This window comes from Felis catus, chromosome A2 (genome assembly GCF_018350175.1).
Source record: "Felis catus isolate Fca126 chromosome A2, F.catus_Fca126_mat1.0, whole genome shotgun sequence".
NCBI classification, from domain to species: Eukaryota; Metazoa; Chordata; class Mammalia; order Carnivora; family Felidae; genus Felis; species Felis catus.
The window spans coordinates 149,827,180-149,847,398 of NC_058369.1; the positions used below are offsets into that span (position 1 = coordinate 149,827,180).

Sequence of the window (20,219 nt, forward strand, 5' to 3'; positions counted from 1 at the left end):
CTTCTCTAGTGCATTTAAAATATACTTTCATTTTTTTTTTTTTTAAAAGCAAAACCAACAACTTTTGATGAGCAAACAGCCTCAGGAACGTCTCTTTTGCATGAGTCAGGCTCCCGTGCAAACAGAGCAAATACCTTAAAGCAGGCCCACTCCAGCCTCGACAGCCTAAGGGGTTAATTGGGGATCTGTGAGTTTAATGAGCTTCAGCCTCTTTACACCAGAGACTGATGTTTTCTGAGAAGGGAGCAGCGACTTCTCTTTCTCAGTATCTTTCTAGCCACCTGAGGATTTTTCAGGGTCGAGCGGGGAATGGATTGATTGCCCTTGGGTGCCTCATTCCAGGGACAGGGCAGCAGTTAGAACACTACACTTGTAATGAGACCGAGACGTGGGGAGAACAGAAGATGTGTTTTCTTGAAGACGTATTTTGTTGGAAACAAAAACAAAACCCTTTTTCACGTATGATGGGACACTTAAAACGTAGCACCACGTTCTTTAGAACTGGGGTGTGAGAATGAACTGTTAGTGGGCATTTAGATGGTGCTCTTGAAGAGGGCAAGTTCTCTTGAATGTAGCCTAATGAGAAAATGATCAAAATGAAATGTTTTGATGGCAAACTACAAGTAGTACACACGAGCAGCACCTGGCCGTAGAACTTCCACTTGACGTATGACAGTCGTACATACTGAATTTGCAGGGAGGTAGAGGCAGACGGTCCAGAAGCCACCTGGCTCAGAAATCCACTCAGGCCACCTCGAAGAACACTGCTCCAGGAAGACTGGTGGCCTCAAAATCAGCATTGCCTGGAACTTCTTAGAAATGCAGGCTCTGGGACTCTGCCCCAGACCCCTGAAATGAGACTCTGCATTTTTAACAAGACCCCCAGGTGATGCGAGTGCACATTAACGTTGGGAAGGACTGGTCTAGAAGCCGGCTTCCCCCCAAACTCATCCCAGCCAGAAGGGAGTGAGCTTCCAGAGTTCTGTCTAATCTTCAGGGTACCCTGAATGAGCTCTGTCAGTTGACAGTCTGGGCTCTGTGGGCTCAAAATAGAGCGTGCAGTTTGAAACATTTCTATCATGAAAGTCTTAAGTTCTATATACATTTATCTTTCCTTGTAAAAAACTAAACTATTAAACTATTATGACGAACCTAAAACTGATGAAGAAAGGAATTAGAAGAAAGGAATTAGAGTTTGTTTTTTGTTTTTGTTCTTTAAACTTGACTTTAGATGTAGCAATTCAGGCTTATCTCCAAAGTATAAAAAGCTGTAATTATTACATTAGAACCAATTGAAATTCAGAACATGGACACATAATTAAAATGTCACATGGTGTCATTTCTCACCTGTGGGTTTTTTAAGTTTATGTATTTATTTTGAGAGCGAGCAGCAGAGAGGGAGGGAGAGAGAGAATCCCAAGCTGGCTCTGTGCTGTCAGCACGGAGCCCGATGTGGGGCTCAATCCCACAAACTGAACCATGAGATCGTGACCTGAGCTGAAATCAAGAGTCAGACATGTGACTGACTGAGCCACCCAGGCACCCCTCACCTGTGTTTTTTAAAATGCAAATGCAAGTAATCAAAACAAGCTACTCTTCGTAAACTATTAACGAAATAAACTTTTTAGCTTACCATTTTGAAAAGACAAGCTAGTTTTTTAAACAGTACCAAATATGCCTCTTTTGTTCTGTTAAAATGTGTCATACTGTATATGTGATTAGAGTTTTGAAAAGAATGAAAAGCCTTATAATAGAAAAGAATTGTTAAACAACTTTTTTAATGCCAGTACATTTGAATACTTAGATGTAGTGGAAAAATTTCTAGAAAAATCACCAAAATGCTGATTTGGAAATAGAAACCCTGTGTAGTCCTGTAATTATAAATGCAGTTCATTATAAATTAACTAAATTAAAACCCTCATATTAAAAAAATCCACCAGACCCAAATTTTTAAGAACCAATCTTCCAATAATGAACACATTCTTTCAAGGTTAAGGATAGAAGGCATTTTCACAATTGATTCTAATGAGATTACTTTGATATCCAAAAGCAGACAAAGAAGAATAAGGGAAAGGAAAAGGGCAGACTCATTTCACTCATGATCTAGATATAAAAATCCTAAACAAATGCTGGCAACTGAATCTGACAGTATTTGAGAAAAGTTAATATACCATGCCCAAGTTTGGTTTATCTCATGAATATAAGGATAGTTTAATATTAGAGAGGCCATAAATGTCAGTAACTACATTAACAGATTAAGAGAAATCAACCATATGATCAGTAGATATAGAAACTCCAATAGATACAGAAAATTTAATAAAATCTAATTTGCAATAAAATACTCTTAGTAAGCTAGTAATGGGGAGTTTCCTCAACTTGGTAATGTCTACAAAAATATTTGAAACAAATTTTGTCCTGACTGGGGACATGTTCTAAGCATTCTTTAAAATTGGGAGCAAGCCAAAGATCACCACTGTCGCCACTTCTATCCATCATTGTTTTGGAGGTTTTAGTTAGCACTCTAAAGCAAGAGGAAAAAACCTGAAAGTGTAAAGATTGGAAGGAGAAGATGAAAGTCATTTTTTTTGCAAATGATATGATTGTCCATAGAGAATATCAAAACTAACTGGTAATAAACTACTAGAAATAATAGTTTCGAGAGTTCAGCAAAGCAGTTGGATGTGACTTCAATAGACAGAAGTGAATTGCATTTCTCTACATCGCAAGCAATTAGAAAACACAGCTTAAAAGAGAGACGCCATTTACAAGAGCAATAAAAATGAATCTTATTAACAATGACTAAGACCTGTGGGGGGGAAATATAATAAAACTTTATTGAAGAGCATTAAAGACCTAACTAAAGAGAAATATATTCCATGTTTCCAGATCGGAAAACTGGAGAAGATGTATAAAAAGAACTTGACAGAAAATGAATCAGATAAGGCTAATAAACATATGACTAGTTGTCAGCCTCGTTTGTGTTCAGAGAAATGCATCCCAAGACCACCTGAGATACCATATTCATTCAATTGATAAAATTTAAGAAATCTAAAAATATCAAGTGTCGGAGAACATGTAGGTCAAAAGGATCTTTTTTTTTTTTTTTTCTTCCTTTGGGTATGAAATTAGTTCTGCTTTGGAAAGCAATTTTATACTCTTTTTATAAAGTTGAACATCGAATTCCCATGGCCTGGCGCTTTCAATCCTACGTGTGGGCAGTTGAGCACGCGTGTATCTGGAGGCTTGAATAAGAAGGCTCAGAGCAACACTGCTTGCAATAGCAAAAAATTGAAACAGCCCAGATGCTCATTGATAAGAGAAAGTACAAATTATGTTATACTCATCCTAGCATATCATATAGTGCTGAAAATCAAATAGATCTCCATGCAACAATAGGGATGCATCTTAATAAAATTAAGTACAATTTTCGTGTAAAACCAAAGGGGAAAAGGAAGAGGAAATAGTTTGCACAGTGGTGGTCTCCAAGAGGGGGGCAGCGGGTACAACAGGAGAGGCATGCAGAGGGAGATTATGGCTCATGTTCTACTTCTTGGGCTGGAGGTGGGGGTGGGGGTGATTTCAAGAGTGTTCATCAGATTTTTGGCACGCCTGGATGGCTCAGTGAGTCAAGCATCTCTTGATTTCAGCTCAGGTCACGATCTCACAGTTTGTGAGATCAAGCCCTGCATCGGGGCTCCTAGCTGAGCTTGGAGCCTGCTGGAGATTCTCTCTTCCTCTTCCTCTCCCTCTGCCCCTCCCCTGATCACTCACTCTCAAAAAAAAGTGTTCATTAGATTTTTAAAAATAAATATAAACAGGCCATGTGGGGGCAAATGCTGTACCTGTGTCCATCAAACATGTTTTAAATCTGAAGATTATTAATTTCTTTGAAAATAGCTGTTTGCCAAGCTTCAAACCCGAGCTGTATCGGCATCCCCTGGAGGGCTTGTTAAAGCACCTCTTGCTGGCCTGCACCCTCAGAACTTCTGGCTGAGGGGGTCTGGGGTGGTGGCTGACAATTTGCATTTCTAACAACTTCTCAGGTGATGCTGCTATTGCTGGACTGAGGAATGCCCTCGAAGACCCCCCAGCTTTGAGCTAGCCAGTGCTCCCTGCTGTACCCCGCAGGCAGGCTCTCCTAACCTGCTGCCATTCCGTGTGCCCTTTTTAGAAGTTTGGCTCTTCTCTTTTTTGTGCTTTTTATATTTGTTCGAGCCTTCCTTAGTGAGAATGTGTCTTTTCTATTTGACGGGAACAAGCATGGTTTTGTTTAAAATGTAAATAAAATTGTAATTACCAACATTAAAAAGCACTTATTTAAAATAAGAACAAATCAGGGGCGCCTGGGTGGCTCAGTCGGTTGAGTGGCCGACTTCAGCTCAGGTTATGATCTTGCGATTTGTGGGTTTGAGCCCCGCGTCGGGCTCTGTGCTGACAGCTGAGAGCCTGGAGCCTGCTTCAGACTCTGTGCCTCCCTCTCTCTCTGCTCCTCCCCTGCTCTCTACCTCTCTCTCTCAAAAATAAATAAACATTAAAAAATTAATAATAACAAATCGGTTAATCAAGCTGGTAATGCCAACATACTAATGCCTCAAAATGGATTATTAACTGTAAGACCTCAACTTTTTAGTTTATCTTATGCTATTTTGTCATTCCCTATGTGGTGAACTGATGGTTGATTGCCAATCGTCTCAATCAGAAGAGGTAAACGTTGGCAGATATAAGTCAATGTATTCAGTCTTGAGAAAGAATGCTCTGTGTTCTTTACCTATAAATACTGATTGTTCATTGGAATTTGTCTCATGATTGTAGAACCATGGAATTTTTAAAAAGTGATCACAGAATTTTAAGATCCAGACTGACTTTAGAGATTCTTACTAACTGTTCTTTTACGGAAGTTTTTGTTTTTGTTTTTGTTTTAATTTTTTTTTCAACGTTTATTTATTTTTGGGACAGAGAGAGACAGAGCATGAACGGGGGAGGGGCAGAGAGAGAGGGAGACACAGAATCGGAAACAGGCTCCAGGCTCTGAGCCATCAGCCCAGAGCCCGACGCGGGGCTCGAACTCACGGACCGCGAGATCGTGACCTGGCTGAAGTCGGACGCTTAACCGACTGCACCACCCAGGTGCCCCCGGAAGTTTTTGTTTTAAGCAAAAGTGCCTTGTTCCCCTTCCTGAGACCCAGGGAGGCTCAGTGACTTGCCCCAGATCATTTGGTCAGTGGTCGAACTGACACTAGTCTTCTGAATTCTGTTGTTTCCCCCAGGCTACAATTCATTGAGTAATTACTACTTTTATCCTCTAGCCATTTAATGTGTATGTGTGTTTCACAGAGAGATTCACTCCTGTAGTGAAGAACATTTTTCACATGGGAAGGTGATATAGATCTTTCAGGATTGGTTTTGATTAAAGCCATCATTGCGGTTCTCTCTACTAAGCGAATTGTGATGGATTTCCTACTTATTTCTCAGTAACTGTTTTCTGTACACCAGAACCATATATTATGATTGTAGACAAATGAATGAGAGCGAATACTGAACTGGTGAATAATTCATGTCAAGCCCTGCAAACTGCTGACATCATCACCAAAATGTAAAAATAGATTGTGGGGCCTTTCCCTCACTGTAAAGTTATGCTTACGTGCCTTTGGGTTTCTTCACTCAGTTTCTGAGGACCTAAAATTCCACTGTAAAAGATTTATTCACAGAAATGTAAAACTTTAGAGCTGGAATACAGTATAATGATTTTGAGTTCTTTGAGTCCCTTTCTCTTGGTAGTGGCCCTTGGAAATTAAAACATCCCTCAAAGGGTAAAGCCAGTTAGCTAATTCATTGTAATGGCTTAGTGACTTATCAGATTATATTCCTTATTGGAAAGTCCCAAGACCTACATGAAAGAATACAAAAGAATAATGTTCAGAGGAAGGACAAGTAACATTTCGCGAAGGTCCTTAAAATAAGAAAATGAGAGATTAGAGAGATAAAGATATTCCTGAAAACAAGCTGCGAACTCAGAGCTATGTAGGGACCAGTCCTATAGATTGACCATTATCCCTGCTGGTGGTCACAGATGATGTGACCGTGGTATTACGGAGGTGGGGTGGGGAGAGCTGTTGGGCCACTGTAAAAACTACTCTTCACTCAAGAACCTGATTAATTTATAGTGATTGAAATTCCTTGAAATTTAAAGAGTTGGGAAATAGACAGTTTTTCTGAAATGAACTTATTTTTCAACAGAGACGTGCAGTCAGTTCCTCAAGCCTTGGTCCCAGGGCTGTGAGTGATGGCAACGGTAGCTGCAGAAGCCAGGGCCACATTTGCAGTGAGGCATCTGTATTCCTCCTCCTTGGGGCCCTTGCAGTACTAACTTCATAAAATTGATTTGTTGTGTTAGTCAAAGCTGGAGAGTAAGCCGGATGATACCAAGAGAACTGGGGATAGTCTCCAGTGTCTTGGAAAATTACTGTATATACAATAAACCGGCTTTCCTTTTCGATCCCCCACCGTCTCTTGATGGTTTCAGGATTCCTATTTCCTCCTTTTCCGATCCTTGCGTCCTTCCCGCGGGAATGCTTCCTGACCCAGCTACCCACAAGCATTTGTTTTACTCTTCCCCATCATTTAGAGTATCTTCATTTTGGTTGGAGCAGAGCTACCAGGACACCAGTGCCCTTGACATAGGACTTAAAGACTATATTGCTTCCTCTGCTAAACTGAGACAGATGGTCATTTGAAGTTTTCTTTGCCTAATTTTTCTTCCAAAGATCACTACTCCGAGGATATTTTATTTCGTTTATAGCTGTGTGTGAGTTTAATCTCTTGTTTCCCCATTTCACGTCCTTTGTTACCATCTGTATCTGTGAAAATCTGGTCTTTGTTCTAGCTCTAGAATGATTAAACAGCCCAAAGAACATGGAAGCAGAAAGGGCATGGTGTTTGGGAGCATAAATGTTTATTTGTGGAGCTATTCTGGTAGGAAGCTTTATGAAAGAAGATTTGAAAATGCATATTTGATGACCAGCAAAACTACACTTCAGCTCAAGGATTGAATCTGGAACCAATGAAGAAAAATTAGGAATTTCTGGTTCATTTGGCAATATTTTCTGCCCATTGCTTCTAGTTTCCAATTTGCCTCTTTCTCTAGCCTAGGTCTTTTCAGAAAAGATCCTGGCCTTGAATCTTACATTTTGTGCCATTGGCCAACGGGTAGAGGATGTGATTCCTTGGCCTCATGTGCTTGTAATTTGGTAATGATAACAATGCCTTATAATTATGAGATACTTTATGGTTTGTGAACTTCATTCATATATACTTTCTGATTTTTTCCCGTAATCAAACTTTTGGTTTTCCTAGCAACCTGGTGTTATTCCCACATTACCGATGAAAACTCTGAGCATAGAGAAGTCACATAACGAGTAACTAGTAGAGTTAAGATAACTACAAAGAATTATGAGGCAAAATAACGTTTTTTTGATACTTAATGATCCCTTCCTTCCCCTTTAAAAAATTCTTTGATTCTTCAATTAATGGAAGAAAATACTTGGGGGGGGGGGGTTGGAAGTTGACCAGAAGAGGCTTCGAGGAAGAAATGGTCTGTCTAGAGTGGCTATCAAGAATTGAAATTACTGTGACAACTTTACAATTGCAGCAATACTCCCAGGTTTCTTCCAAAGTGGCTCTAGTATAATAAAGCCTCAGGAGTAGGAAAGAATCTGTTCTTGAGAACCTTTCAAATCCTGGCTAAACTGATATGTGAAAATGGCATCTTGATTTGCATTCTCCTGGTTAAGGGTGAAGCAGAGTGTCTTTTCCCGTGTTTATCAGCCACTTGGATATGCTCTGTTGGGAATTTTCTCAACGTATTCTTTCTCATTTTCTATTGGGTGGTTCTGTCTTTTTCTCTCTTTCTATTAAGTTACTGTCATTCTTTATGTATTCTGAATAGTAATCCCTCATCTACTATACATGTTGCAAATATATTCTCCTAGCCTATCATTTGTACATATGTAAGAAATAAGAAGATAAGGTGATCTTTCAAAAAGAAATACTTAAGGGGCGCCTGGGTGGCTCAGTCAGTGTCTGACTTCAGATCAGGTCATGATCTCACAGTTTGTGGGTTCAAGCCCCACATCGGGCTCTGTGCTGACAGCTCAGAGCCTGGAGCCTGCTTCAGATTCTGTGACTCTCTCTCTCTCTCTCTCTCTCTCTCTCTCTCTGCCCCTCCCCCACTCATGCTCTGTCTCTCAAAAATGAATAAACATTAAAAAAAATCTTTAAAAAACTAAAGAGGTAAATGTTAAAGGAAGAAAAGAAGTGAAATTTGAAATTAAGTCCTGAAGAATGGGCAGGATTTAGAAAGGGTAGGAAAGCAATGTGAAAGATACACTACTATGTCAGAAAGTCCTTGGTATACATTCCAGAACTACTGACAAGACCGACCTGGCAGAAATGGGGAATCCTCACTGGATTATAATGGAGATGAAACTGGAGGAATAGGCTTTGCTTAAAGTCAGGGGTGTTAGATGCCAGAGGGAGGAATTTGGAATTTGTCCTGTGAGAATTTGATTGCAACAAGATTTCCAATCGATATTTTGAAAAAATTAACCTGACTACAGCGTGTAAAGTGATTTGAGGCCAGAAGAAATGGATGTTAGAAGTACCCATCGGTGCTAAAGCTGAATTAAGTTGGCAGAGGAGTGAATGAAAAGGAAGGAGATAATTAAAGAGGTGTTTAAAGGCAAAACATGCCAAGTCTTGCTGATTGATTGGATGCCCTGAAGATTATAGGTGGCTGAGAGAGTGGTGATGTCTTTGGCTACTTGGGAAGGGACACAGGAGCTTTGATGAGGAGATGATACCAAATCCTGGAACTTTGCCAAATAGAGACCAGAGAGAGGTGAATAGAATTGGTGACATTGGGACTGCAATTTTAGGTGACTATAAAGATGGAATAAAAGAAAAGAAATTAAATTTTAAAATGACTGGGGGGTGGGGCGGGGCAGCGCCTGGACGGCTCAGTCGGTTGAGTATCCAACTCTTGATCTTGGCTCAGGTCATGATCTCACGGTTTGTGAGATCGAGTCCCATGTCCGGCTCTGTGCTGACAACGGGGAGCCTGCTTGAGATTCTCTCTCTCCTTCTGTTTGCTCACTCTCTCTCTCTCTCAAATAAACTTTAAAATGACTAGAAACTTAACATGAGGGAATAAAGACTAAGTTTAGGCCTCATTTATTTTAAAGAGAGAGGAGAAGCCAGTATGGATAGAAAAGGCTGTTCCTGTCGGCATCAGGATACTGGTTCCTTTATCACCCCTTTGCCACAGATGACCTCTCTCTGGCTGGTACCCTGGTTATGAGGATGATAACTTGGTGTGTGTTGCCCACAGGGTGCCCTGTATTCAGAAGTCCTGCCTGTGGGAAAGCACATGAGTTTCTCATGGAGACCACTTAGGAACCAAGGGCAAACACTGCCACCAAGGCAGCTTCGAAGCACCCTAAAATGTTTTTGCTCACTGATTAAATGAGTCACGCGTGAATGCAAATGTAACTGAGCACACTCAAAAGCTGTGTCTTAAAAAAAAAAAAGTGCCAGTATTCACTTCTATCATGAAAAAAATATATTTCAAGATATGGTGTTCATCCTGTATAGAGCATACGTTACTGCTTTATTCATGCTGTTGTCTGATTTTTCTAATGATGGACTGACACTGATTATTCTTGTCTTCAAAACGTTTCTAATAACATTTTCCTTAAACGGAGTCACGGTGCATAGACAACGAGATAGAGGAAATCAGCGGGCTGGAGATGTGCAGTGGCCTGATGCACCTGAGTCTGGCTAAGAACAAGATCACGTCAATTAATGGCTTAGGCAGGTTGCCCATCAAAATTCTTTGTCTGGTGAGTCTAAGCAAAAGTCGTTCTTAATGGAAGGTTCTAGTTAATGTTTCAGTTAAGCATATGAATGATACCTCGGGTTTTTCGAATGTATAAAGAGCTAATCACTTCAGGAAATGTTACTGTCTTCAGTGTTCCTTTCCATGCTGTGTGTGTGTGTGTGTGTGTGTGCTATGTGTGGTTGTGTATGTGTGTAGGGTCAATATTTCATGCTATGGTAAAATGATTTTCTAATTTGGCATCCAAAGTCAGTTTTTTAAAGGATTCACGTTTTACACTGACAAAGAAAGGAATACTTGGAACAACTTTTAAAAACACATTTTATAATGTCTCCGTGAAGAAATAACATTTAAGCACATTTAAGCATAATATTTATTGCTATTAATACTTGAGTGCTCTCAAATGAACCACAAGATGTTCTCTGGGCACTGAATTTTGGCAACCCTTTTGTACTAATATATGCTAGTTGGCCATTCTAGGAGATCAGAACTGGTGCTGAGAATAAAGGAACAGTTCCAGTCAGAACTTGGAAATTGTTAAGTGTTTTCCCATAGAGAGCATTCTTCTTAAGCTCTATGATGTGCTCTGTGACTATGAATGAAAATGCAGATAGTGTATTTAAAAATCAGAATTATAAGAGTTCCAAAGATACATATAGTGTTTTTGAAATCACACTATAGCTCACTAATTTGGGAGCTGATAATACAGTTTGTGGATTATTTAGGATTCTTCTTCCTTTCTTCCTCTCTCCTACTTCTTACCCTTGGATGGCTTTGCTATTTTTTATTATATCTTGCCCTTGGTGGGCAAGGGAGGATTTTAAGCCATGAGGCTGGTAGCTTATTAATTTCTTACATGAACTATACCACAGCAGAGTGTTGAACTGCTGTTTGAAATGACATCTTGGGTTATCTGCGACATTTAAAATATACTATACCTGTCTTATTTAACCAGAGATAGCGGATGTTGGCTAGTGTTAATTTTCTTTCCCCGAGCTTGGAGCATGAAGTGCTTTTTCAAGAGCCTTCACTCCTTACAGCGAGGTAGGTGAAGGCCAAGGACTGGTTCTAGTACCAGTGGACCGGAGGCATGGAGAGTTTTAATAATTTCCCTAAGATTTTATGTTTTATGTCCCCCTGAGGCATGTTAGCAAAGCATGGAAGAAAATGAATTTGAGGAGCTCCTGGGTGGCTTAGTCTGTTAAGCGTCTGGCTTGGCTCAGGTCATAATCTCGCGGTTCGTGAGTTCGAGCCCCGCGTCGGACTCTGTGCTGACAACTCAGAGCCTGGAGCCTGCCTCGGATTCTGTGTCTCCCTCTCTCTGCCCCTCCCCTGCTCATGCTCTGTCTGTCTCTGTCTCAAAAATAAATAAAAACATTAAAAAAAGATTAAAGAAAAAAAAAAGAACCTTAGCCTTTCTGTACATCTCTCTTTGTATCCGCATTCCCGTTAACTTTGAGTGGAGCTTGCCATGTGGAAAGAGATACGGGGGCGTGCTTAAGGGGAGGAGAGCTGAACCCATGATTAAGCAAAACAACACATAGCAATTTTATCGTAAGAGTTTGTTTCAACAAGTAAAGTAATCCACCTTGGCAATTCCATCTCAAGCACTTTTTAGAAAAAAACATAAAAGACTTACTTTTTCTACAAATAAATTAAGGGGATTGTTCCCAATCCCTGCCGCCCCCATCACCCAAGATGAATCAGAAAATACAAAGTATGCCCTCATTCATTTTCCTTAAAATTTTTGAGAATAGCAAGGGTTCTTTTTACAAATGTTAACAAAATATGTAAAATAAAACGATACACATTTGTTTCAACAGTTTGTTAATGCGTAAAACAAAGTTTTCCTCTCTGTTTAGTCTTAGTCTGTTTACGTTAATGCGTAAAACAGTTTTTTAATTTGTGGAATGAGAAAACCATTGCTTTACTACGGCAAAAATTCATTTTACGTTTTTTGTTTTTTTTTTTTTTTTTTTAGAGAGAAAAAACAACTTGCTATACAAACCAGTTGTTAATTCTCTACCATCAGCTTTTATACTAAATGTAAGGGGAAAATGTGGTTCACTTATGGGCTGTGCGATCAACCATTTCTTTTAGCAAGTAAGGGCGATGCATTCCACACTTTAGAATTCACTTTGTCTTAGTAAGAGCCGCTTATTTCTTCCTTTCCAAACCGGGGAGATGAGGAATATTTCTCATTTCGTCTTTTAAAGGAAATAGCTTCTCTCTAAAGGCCCCCTTTCCGCTGCTAATCACGATTAAAAAAAAAAAAGGCGAAAGGAACTGCGTGTGCTAAAACTGGATGTCCACTTTGAGGGGCGACGTATCTGTTTTCAGCATGGGAGAAAGGGTTTGACTAGACGACTTTAAACTCAGAAATTCTGTGATCCTGAATATTTCTCAGTTCTGCTTTCCTTTGTGGCCGTAGGCTAGCTAATTAAACGTTTCTCTGCCTTACCCTGTGCCCATGCATTTACCACTTTGAAAGCCATCAGAGGTGCTGTGAAGAATTATCACAGTCTGTCTTCCACAGCTCCAGCACTTCAAAGTTCTTCGGGAAGAAGTGTATTGTATATAAATTTTATATGTGGGCATATTTTAAATAGGATATTGAGGTCCTATTTCAATACATTAAATTAGTATGGATATTATGTTAACTTCAGTGCAATTTTTTCTTTTCCTTTTCTGTTACACGTTCTGGAACTTTTTTTGAACTCTGAACAGTAGGAAATTTTGCTTAACTTAGGCAAATGGGGGTATGAGTATTTTCCCCTTCTTATTATGGAATTTCTCAAACATATATGAAAAAGGGGAATAGTTTAATGAGCCCCCCGTGTATTATCACCCAGCTTTGTAGATTATCAACATTCTCTGAACATATTATAAAGAGCCACAGAATTAAACTAATGAATGCAAATCTTGCTCATTATTGAAATAAAATGTTATGAAAGATAGGATGAAAATGAGCTCTTGCTATTAAATGTACCAGGAAACATATTGTAGATGGAAGAGAATGCTATAATTTAATTTTTCAGTTATGTACTTGTTAAAAGTATTAAGAGTTTAAAGATGGGCATTATATGGTATTAATTGAAACCTCAAAAGTGTCTTTATGATTCTCAAACTAAAAGTGTAATTTTACTGTGGCATGTTCTTTAAGGCTAGGGAACCCAAGGAATCGTATGTTGGAAAATGCTCACGAAAATGCAGACTACTGTTGCCACTGTAATGTGTTGTTATGGGGGCGTGCGGGTTGGGAAAGAGGATCTTTGAATCTTGCTTTGTTTTACGCTCACTGTCTGGGAAGATGCCTATGTGTGAATCATTGAAGAACTAGGTTTAGTTATCTATTACTGGATAACAAGCCACCCCCAGTGTAGTGGCCTGTAGAAATTTTATTAGCTAGCAGTTCTACAAGCTGAGCTGGGTTCAGCAGGGTGCTTTTGCTGCTGCTGCTGCTTCTTGCCCCATTCAGCTGGCAGGTTGGCTGGGGGCTGGGCTCAGCTGGGATGCTGGGATGGCTGGAATTTGCCTCTCGGTTTAGTCTTAGGGCCCCTCTCCGTGTGACGGCGTCTTCTCCGTGTGACCTCTCCACACATTCTTTCCCAAACAGAGCGGGGTCCTTACATGTCAGTTTCCAAGACACAAGAGGAGATGTGGCCAGGCCTTCTTAATTCTTAAACTGGGCACTGGCACCCTTCTGCTGTATTCTTTTGGTTAAGGCAAGTCAGAGCTCCAGCCTAGACTCAAGGGGAGGGACACAGCACAAGAGCATGAATAACTCAAGGCATGAATCGGACTACCACAGCCCTCGTGGCATGAAGTGATTATATTTAGAATGTTTCTGAAAACCAAGTATATGGGGGAATCGCGCTATTCAGGTGGTTTCACGTGATGGCAATGAAAGATTTGCACTGTATTTTGTTTCTGGAGATAAACGTGGAGTTACGCTGTCATTAGGCTTTAGGCGAACAATGTTAAAAGCTTACACCACCTAGGGTTTTGCCTTTCCTACTGCTTTGAACATTCATCTTTCATTAACTTTAGTGAAAATACTGCACTCTGAATCTTCCAGCTGAAAAACTGGGATTTCTTTCTGGGGTGTTTGCCTCTGTGTTCAGGGAAGTGTTTGGTAGAAACGGTGGAGGGCAAGGGAACAAGCACGGCTTGCTGACTTTAAGACATTTAGGCGGTATCCAGAATGAAAACTTGGCCTTGCACTTTTTCCTACTTGAAGCTTTTAAGGCACTGAATGTATTTTACCAATTTTAGAGCAATAACCAGATTGAGAAGATGACCGGTTTGGAGGAACTAAAAGCTTTGCAGGTCGTGGATCTGTCCCACAATCAGATCAGTAGCCTCCAGGGCTTAGAAAACCATGACTTCCTGGAAGTGATCAACCTCGAGGATAATAAGGTAATGTCACACTTGAACTGTCACGGTTTCAGTGTCTATGTGTTAGAGGACACATTAGGACCCGTTATTGGTTTCTCAAGGGGCTGTTACTTTAAATGCCGGCTTAGAAATGAAAAGATGCTCCACGTCACTGCTCATCAGGGAAATACACATCAAAACCACACTGAGATATCACCTCACGCCAGTCAGAGGGGCCAAAATGAACAAATCAGGAGACTATAGATGCTGGAGAGGATGTGGAGAAATGGGAACCCTCTTGCACTGTTGGTGGGAATGCAAATTGGTGCAGCCACTCTGGAAAACAGTGTGGAGGTTCCTCAAAAAATTAAAAATAGACCTACCCTATGACCCAGCAGTAGCGCTGCTAGGAATTTACCCAAGGGATACAGGAGTGCTGATGCGTAGGGGCACTCGTACCCCAGTGTTTATAGCAGCACTTTCAACAATAGCCAGATTATAGAAAGAGCCTAAATGTCCATCAACTGATGGATGGATAAAGAAATTGTGGTTTATATACACGATGGAATACTACTTGGCATGAGAAAGAATGCAATATGGCCTTTTGTAGCAACGTGGATGGAACTGGAGAGTGTTACGCTAAGTGAAATAAGTCAGGCAGAGAAAGACAGATACCATGTGTTTTCACTCTTAAGTGGATCCTGAGAAACTTAAGACCATGGGGGAGGGGAAGGGGGGTAAAAAAAAAGAGAGGGAGGGAGCCAAGCCATAAGAGACTCTTAAAAACTGAGAATAAACTGAGGGTTGATGGGGGTGGGAGGGAGGGGTAAGTGGGTGATGGGAATTGAGGAGGGCACCTGTTGGGATGAGCACTGGGTGTTGTATGGAAACCAATTTGACAATAAATTTCATATTAAAAACAAAAGTTATTCTATAAAGTCTCCTGGAGCAGTAGTTGCAGGACTGTTTTGTTTGTTTGTAATAAATACAATTCTTAATTTTTGAAAATCTGATGATTCCTAATCACATTGTTTTAAGGGTTTAAGCTGCAACCAAGTGGACATGACTTTCTAAAGCAGAGATGTTTGTGTAAAATTTTGTGTAGAAGGACGCCAGTGGGAACGTCTGAAATGTCAGAGCAGAGAAATTGGGGACGAGAGAGGAGCCTCAGGGGGCGCCTGGGTGGCTCAGTCGGTCGAGTGTCCCATTTCAGGCCAGGTCATCATCTCGCAGTTTGTGGGTTCCAGCCCCGCGTCAGGCTCTCTGCTGTCAGCGTGGAACCTGCTTTGGATCCTCCGGCTCCCTGCCCCTCCCCCGCGAGTGCTCTCTCTCTTTCAAAAATAAACAACAACATCAACAAAAATTAAGGAGAAGAGCCTCAGGCTGGTGTTGCCCGGGCCTGTCATTTAAATAGAAGAGGCACAGGAAGTGAATTCCTATCTTCTATTGGTAACAATAGTGTATGTTCCTAATCTCTAGGAGTTGAGGATTGGACTTACTCAAATTTCCGTATCTGGCTGAACACCCACTTTATTTCACAGGTTATGTACATTGGCTTTCACTCTTAATTAATTACACTTTATTTTCAGTAAAGCATTTGTGCTTGTAATCCCAATATATCTGACCACTTATGCAGTAAGGTCTATGAAACAATTTTATTCTTAACTGAGTACTTCATCATATTTTTTGGAAAGACTTCCTAAGGAAGTTGAATGTTTATTTCTTCTTGAAAATGCAAACTTTGGCTGACCCTGGAAAGGACATTGTTCTTTCCTGGGGTGAGATGTGATGCTGTGGAGACGTTGCTGTCTTCAGGTGTGATAGTGCTTACCAGTTGTGTCTGATGAATTTGCATCACTTGTTAGTTTAAACAGCAAGAAAAGGCCATCTTTAGATCTGGGCAAAGGCGGATTTTTAATCACTGACAAAACTGTTCCTCCTTATTTTTACCTGATTTGTATATTAAACTGTTTGGTCAACTCCTAAAGTTGATTCCACTTTTGTTCACGATGCTGCATATCCTACGAAGTCAGCACAATCTCTGTCTCGTACGGTTCTAGTATCTTTTCATGAACTTGCCGGGAAAATGGCTCTCCCGTATGTATGTCCAAGGAGTGTTACAAAGCTGGAATGCATTCATCGAATCCCAACTAAATGCATCTCAGACTTCGGGAAAAAGGAGTAATGGTTAATGGTAATAACAGTAATCCTGCAGTCCTAAAATAATCTAGAGATACTTGTGGAGTACTTGTGCACAAGGCACTGTTCTAAGCACTTTTCGTATATAATCTCATGTAATCCTCATTATAACCCTATCGTTGTCACTATGTTACAGATGAAGAAACTGGGGCACAAAGAAGTTAAGTAACATGCCCAACGTTCTATATCTAGCAAATAGCAGAGCCAGGATGCAAATATAGAATAGTTTGAGTCCAGACTCAGTGTTCTCAACCCTGACAGATAATACAGTAAATGAAATGCTAACGTCCCTTCCTTCAGAAAAGCACGTGGTGTAGTGCTCTAGAAGGGGGCTTTCTGATAGAAATATAATTCAAGCCATAAATGTGAGCCACACAAGCAATTTTAAATTTTCTAGTAGCCACACTAAAAAAGTAAGAAACAGGTGAAAGTAATTTTAATAATTTATGTTATTTAGCCCAGTTTTTCCAAAATATCGTGTCAGCATGTAATCTACAAAAAAAAAAAATCATCAATGAGACGTTTTATAACCCCTTGCTTCATACTAAGTTTTTGACATCGGGTGTGTATACTATACTCACAGTCCAGTTCAGTTCGTCCCAGCCATCTTCCAAGTGTTAAGTAGCCGCGTGTGGCTAGGAACTTCCATATTGGAAAGTGCTGGTCTAGAACGACCTCATGAATAAATATATTGTTCTCTTCTATTTCAAGAGACATTTCAAGTTACATTTGAAAAAGTTGAAGGAAAAAAGGGGGCATCATTTAGCGAGTAAAGGAGTTTATAATTTTCAAATGTTAGAGAGCCTCCCATTAAAGAAAAAATGGCCATGTGTCCCAAAGCAGGAAACCCTTTGGCAACGAAGGAGTCCGTAACAATAACACAATTCCCTGGCTCCCCACAGGCAGGTTGGGGAGCAACCAACAGTGCTTCGAAATGTTCTGTGAGCCTTCCAAAGATTTCCTCAGAGATTTCTCCAGGACTACTGAGAATACCATGTCAGGGATGGAAAATTTATCATTTGACAGAAACATAACACAGCTGTTGCTTCTCATATGATTCATTTGATGTTGTACCTTAACACTTTCATCAGTATTATTTACTTGGTTTTAGCTGCTAACACATTGCTAAACCCTCACACAATCATTTCAACATCTCTTTTAACTTTCTTTGCCAGTGTTTATAATCAGCTGGTTACTTGGGGGACCCTTATCACTCTCTCTAGTCCTTGTTAGATTTGATGTCATTTCTACCATTTAAAACTTATCCCCAAAATGTCAACTCTGTTATAACCTCAGTCCTTTCTTCTAGAAGCAAGACATTGGTCTTGGAGTTACGTAGGGAATGCTGTTTTACTTCTCTGAGTCTTTGTGTCATTATTTCACAAGTCTATCTATCTATCTACCTATGAAAAACCTGAACAGGTAACTTTAGGTCTGGATGCTTGGATTTGGAAAGCATAGCCTAGAAGGCTATGGCCAAATGGGAATTAATTAAACTGCTTTCCCTTGGAATTCAAAGTTGACAGGCTGTTAAGGGTGGGGAGTAACCAACAGGGCCGAGGAGAAGAGGGGCATCTGGAATCTGGGGATCAACCGTGCTGATATGACATTCTTAGCAGCAGATGGGTGATGTTCCTTTAACAATAGAATCTTTCTGGCAATGTTTCACTTTAAGTCGTTTGGAGTGCTGTACCCTACATCTTCTGTAATGGTCTATGATACACACAGCCTTGGGTCTTGGCATTTGAGAAGACATGAGGGTGGTTCTGCTCTGGGGTGAGGTCACTGAGAGAGGGAGGGCACATCAGGACCACCAGTATCAGTTGCACATTGCTAATTCAGCGTGTGTGGGAACAGGCTGCTGCATACTTGCTGTCCTGTGCCCTTAACAACCTCTTCCTAGGACCAGGGGGGAAGCTGGATCCCTGTCCTTTGACTCTCAAAAGACCAGGTGATCCCTGGTCTGACAGTTCAGTTACAATATAATTTTATGTAGTCTGTGATCATGGTGTTCATGTTGTTGGCAACCTTTCAAGGTCTTTGCATGTCAATCACCATAGATGTCACCATCATCTCAAGTGGGTGCACAGCGTTCCCATTATGGGACTGTACTGTGACTCATTTAATTGCATAATGATAGTGTTTTTAGGAATTTAGAAAATTTTGAACTTTTACTAAAAAAACGTTAGACTGAACGTTCTTGTATCTAATTTTTGCCTGTCTGATGATCTTCACTGTAAACCTCTTGAGGTGGGATAGCTGGTTCATGGCTTATGCACGTGAAACATATCAGCTTGCCTTTTTAAGAAGAACATGTCAATTTCCAGTCCCATCAGCAGTGCGTGTTAAGTGCACGTGTTAGTGAGACATGTTCACTGCAGGAAAACATCTCCACCTAACATTTGTGTCGGGTCCAAGCATAAGAGCCGTGTGCTACGGGAAAATCAATCCAACTGTTCAACAGTTCTGACCGAGCAGGGTAAACCAGTTGTATTTTTCCACCTTCCTGAATATCACAATATTTAGAAAATGATCCTTTTGTCTTGTAGATGATCCAGATGCCAATCTAACGGATCTAGTCATTGTATTGACAGAGTTGTGTCCAATAGCATAACACTGCTGTCAGCAGATTAGTGTGTGTGGCTTCTGTATGGTAACTCGGATTTTACCTTTCATATTATGTCTTTCAAAATGGCATCCTTTGAACATGGTGCCTATGTTTTTTCCCCCTGACTTTGCTTTGGGAGTAGTTTAATTTTAGCATTTTGTGTTTGGAGAGCTCAGGAATTATTGGTGACTGCCTTTGGGGTGCTTTCACGTACATGCAGAAATGGCTTGGGGAGAAATAGAAATGAAAATGTGATTATTAATTTTTTAAGTAATTTTTAAAGTTTAATGTTTACATTTGAAATAAAATTGTAGTTATGCTAATTACAGGAAATTTAAGTAAAACTTTTTGTCTTTAGTGGGAAATTCAGGAATTCTGCAATCTGTGCTCTACTTTGGTCAAATTAAGGGATTGTCAAGCAATCTTTTCCCCCCTTACTTAAAAAAATTTTTTTTAATCTTTATTTTTTATTTTTGAGAGAGAGAGAGAGAACAAGCAGGGGAGCAACAGAGAGAGAGGGAGACACAGAATCCGAAGCAGGCTCCATGCTCCGAACTGTTAGCCCAGAGCCCGACATAGGGCTGGAACTCAAGAACTACGAGTTCTTGACCTGAGCGAAAGTTGGACGCTCAACCAACTGAGCCATCCAAGTACCCCTTTCCTCTCACTTTTTAAAAGTGGTGAAACGTAACCCACACAGAAAAGAGTATAAAACCTAAGGGTGCAGTTTAAACAAAAAATTTTAAGGTCAACACCCATGTCGAGAAATGTGTCTTACGGTTTTCTGTTTATATCTTTCCTTAAAATAACTCTCTCCTATTGGAAAAATAATGGAGCTGGCTACATGGGCACATTCAGTGAGAAGGCTTCACCAGTCACAAATGGCCGGTCTAGCAGAGGCAGCCCTAGGGAGGGAGGGCTGGGGAGGAGTAGGGGTGAGGAGAACCAGGGAGCCCTTGCATGCATTTTTGGTACTGTTCCTCTGATTTTGCCTACTCAGTGATTTCTGCCTTAGAATAAATAATGGCTGAGATGAGGAACAGCACACTATTCTTTAGCCAGAGAGGAAAAAAGAAAATGTGGCCCTGTGCGTTCACATTTAGAGAATGGGGCCTGCAGGAATTTTCTCGTTCTGCATTAGGA

The 20,219-nt window shown here is 40.4% G+C and overlaps 1 protein-coding gene across 5 annotated transcripts in view; it reads left to right on the forward strand.

Annotated features, from left to right (window-relative positions):
- Window positions 1-20,219, forward strand: part of LRGUK (leucine rich repeats and guanylate kinase domain containing) — a 106,930-nt gene that overhangs the window by 18,444 nt on the left and 68,267 nt on the right. For 4 of the 5 annotated variants that reach the window (XM_045052775.1, XM_023250582.2, XM_023250581.2 and 1 more), the window contains exons 6-7: window positions 9,772-9,896; window positions 14,168-14,311. In XM_045052775.1, the coding sequence (XP_044908710.1) occupies window positions 9,772-9,896; window positions 14,168-14,311 (269 nt within the window). The remainder of the gene's footprint in view (window positions 1-9,771; window positions 9,897-14,167; window positions 14,312-20,219) is intronic. The other variant, XM_045052776.1, reaches the window with a different exon arrangement.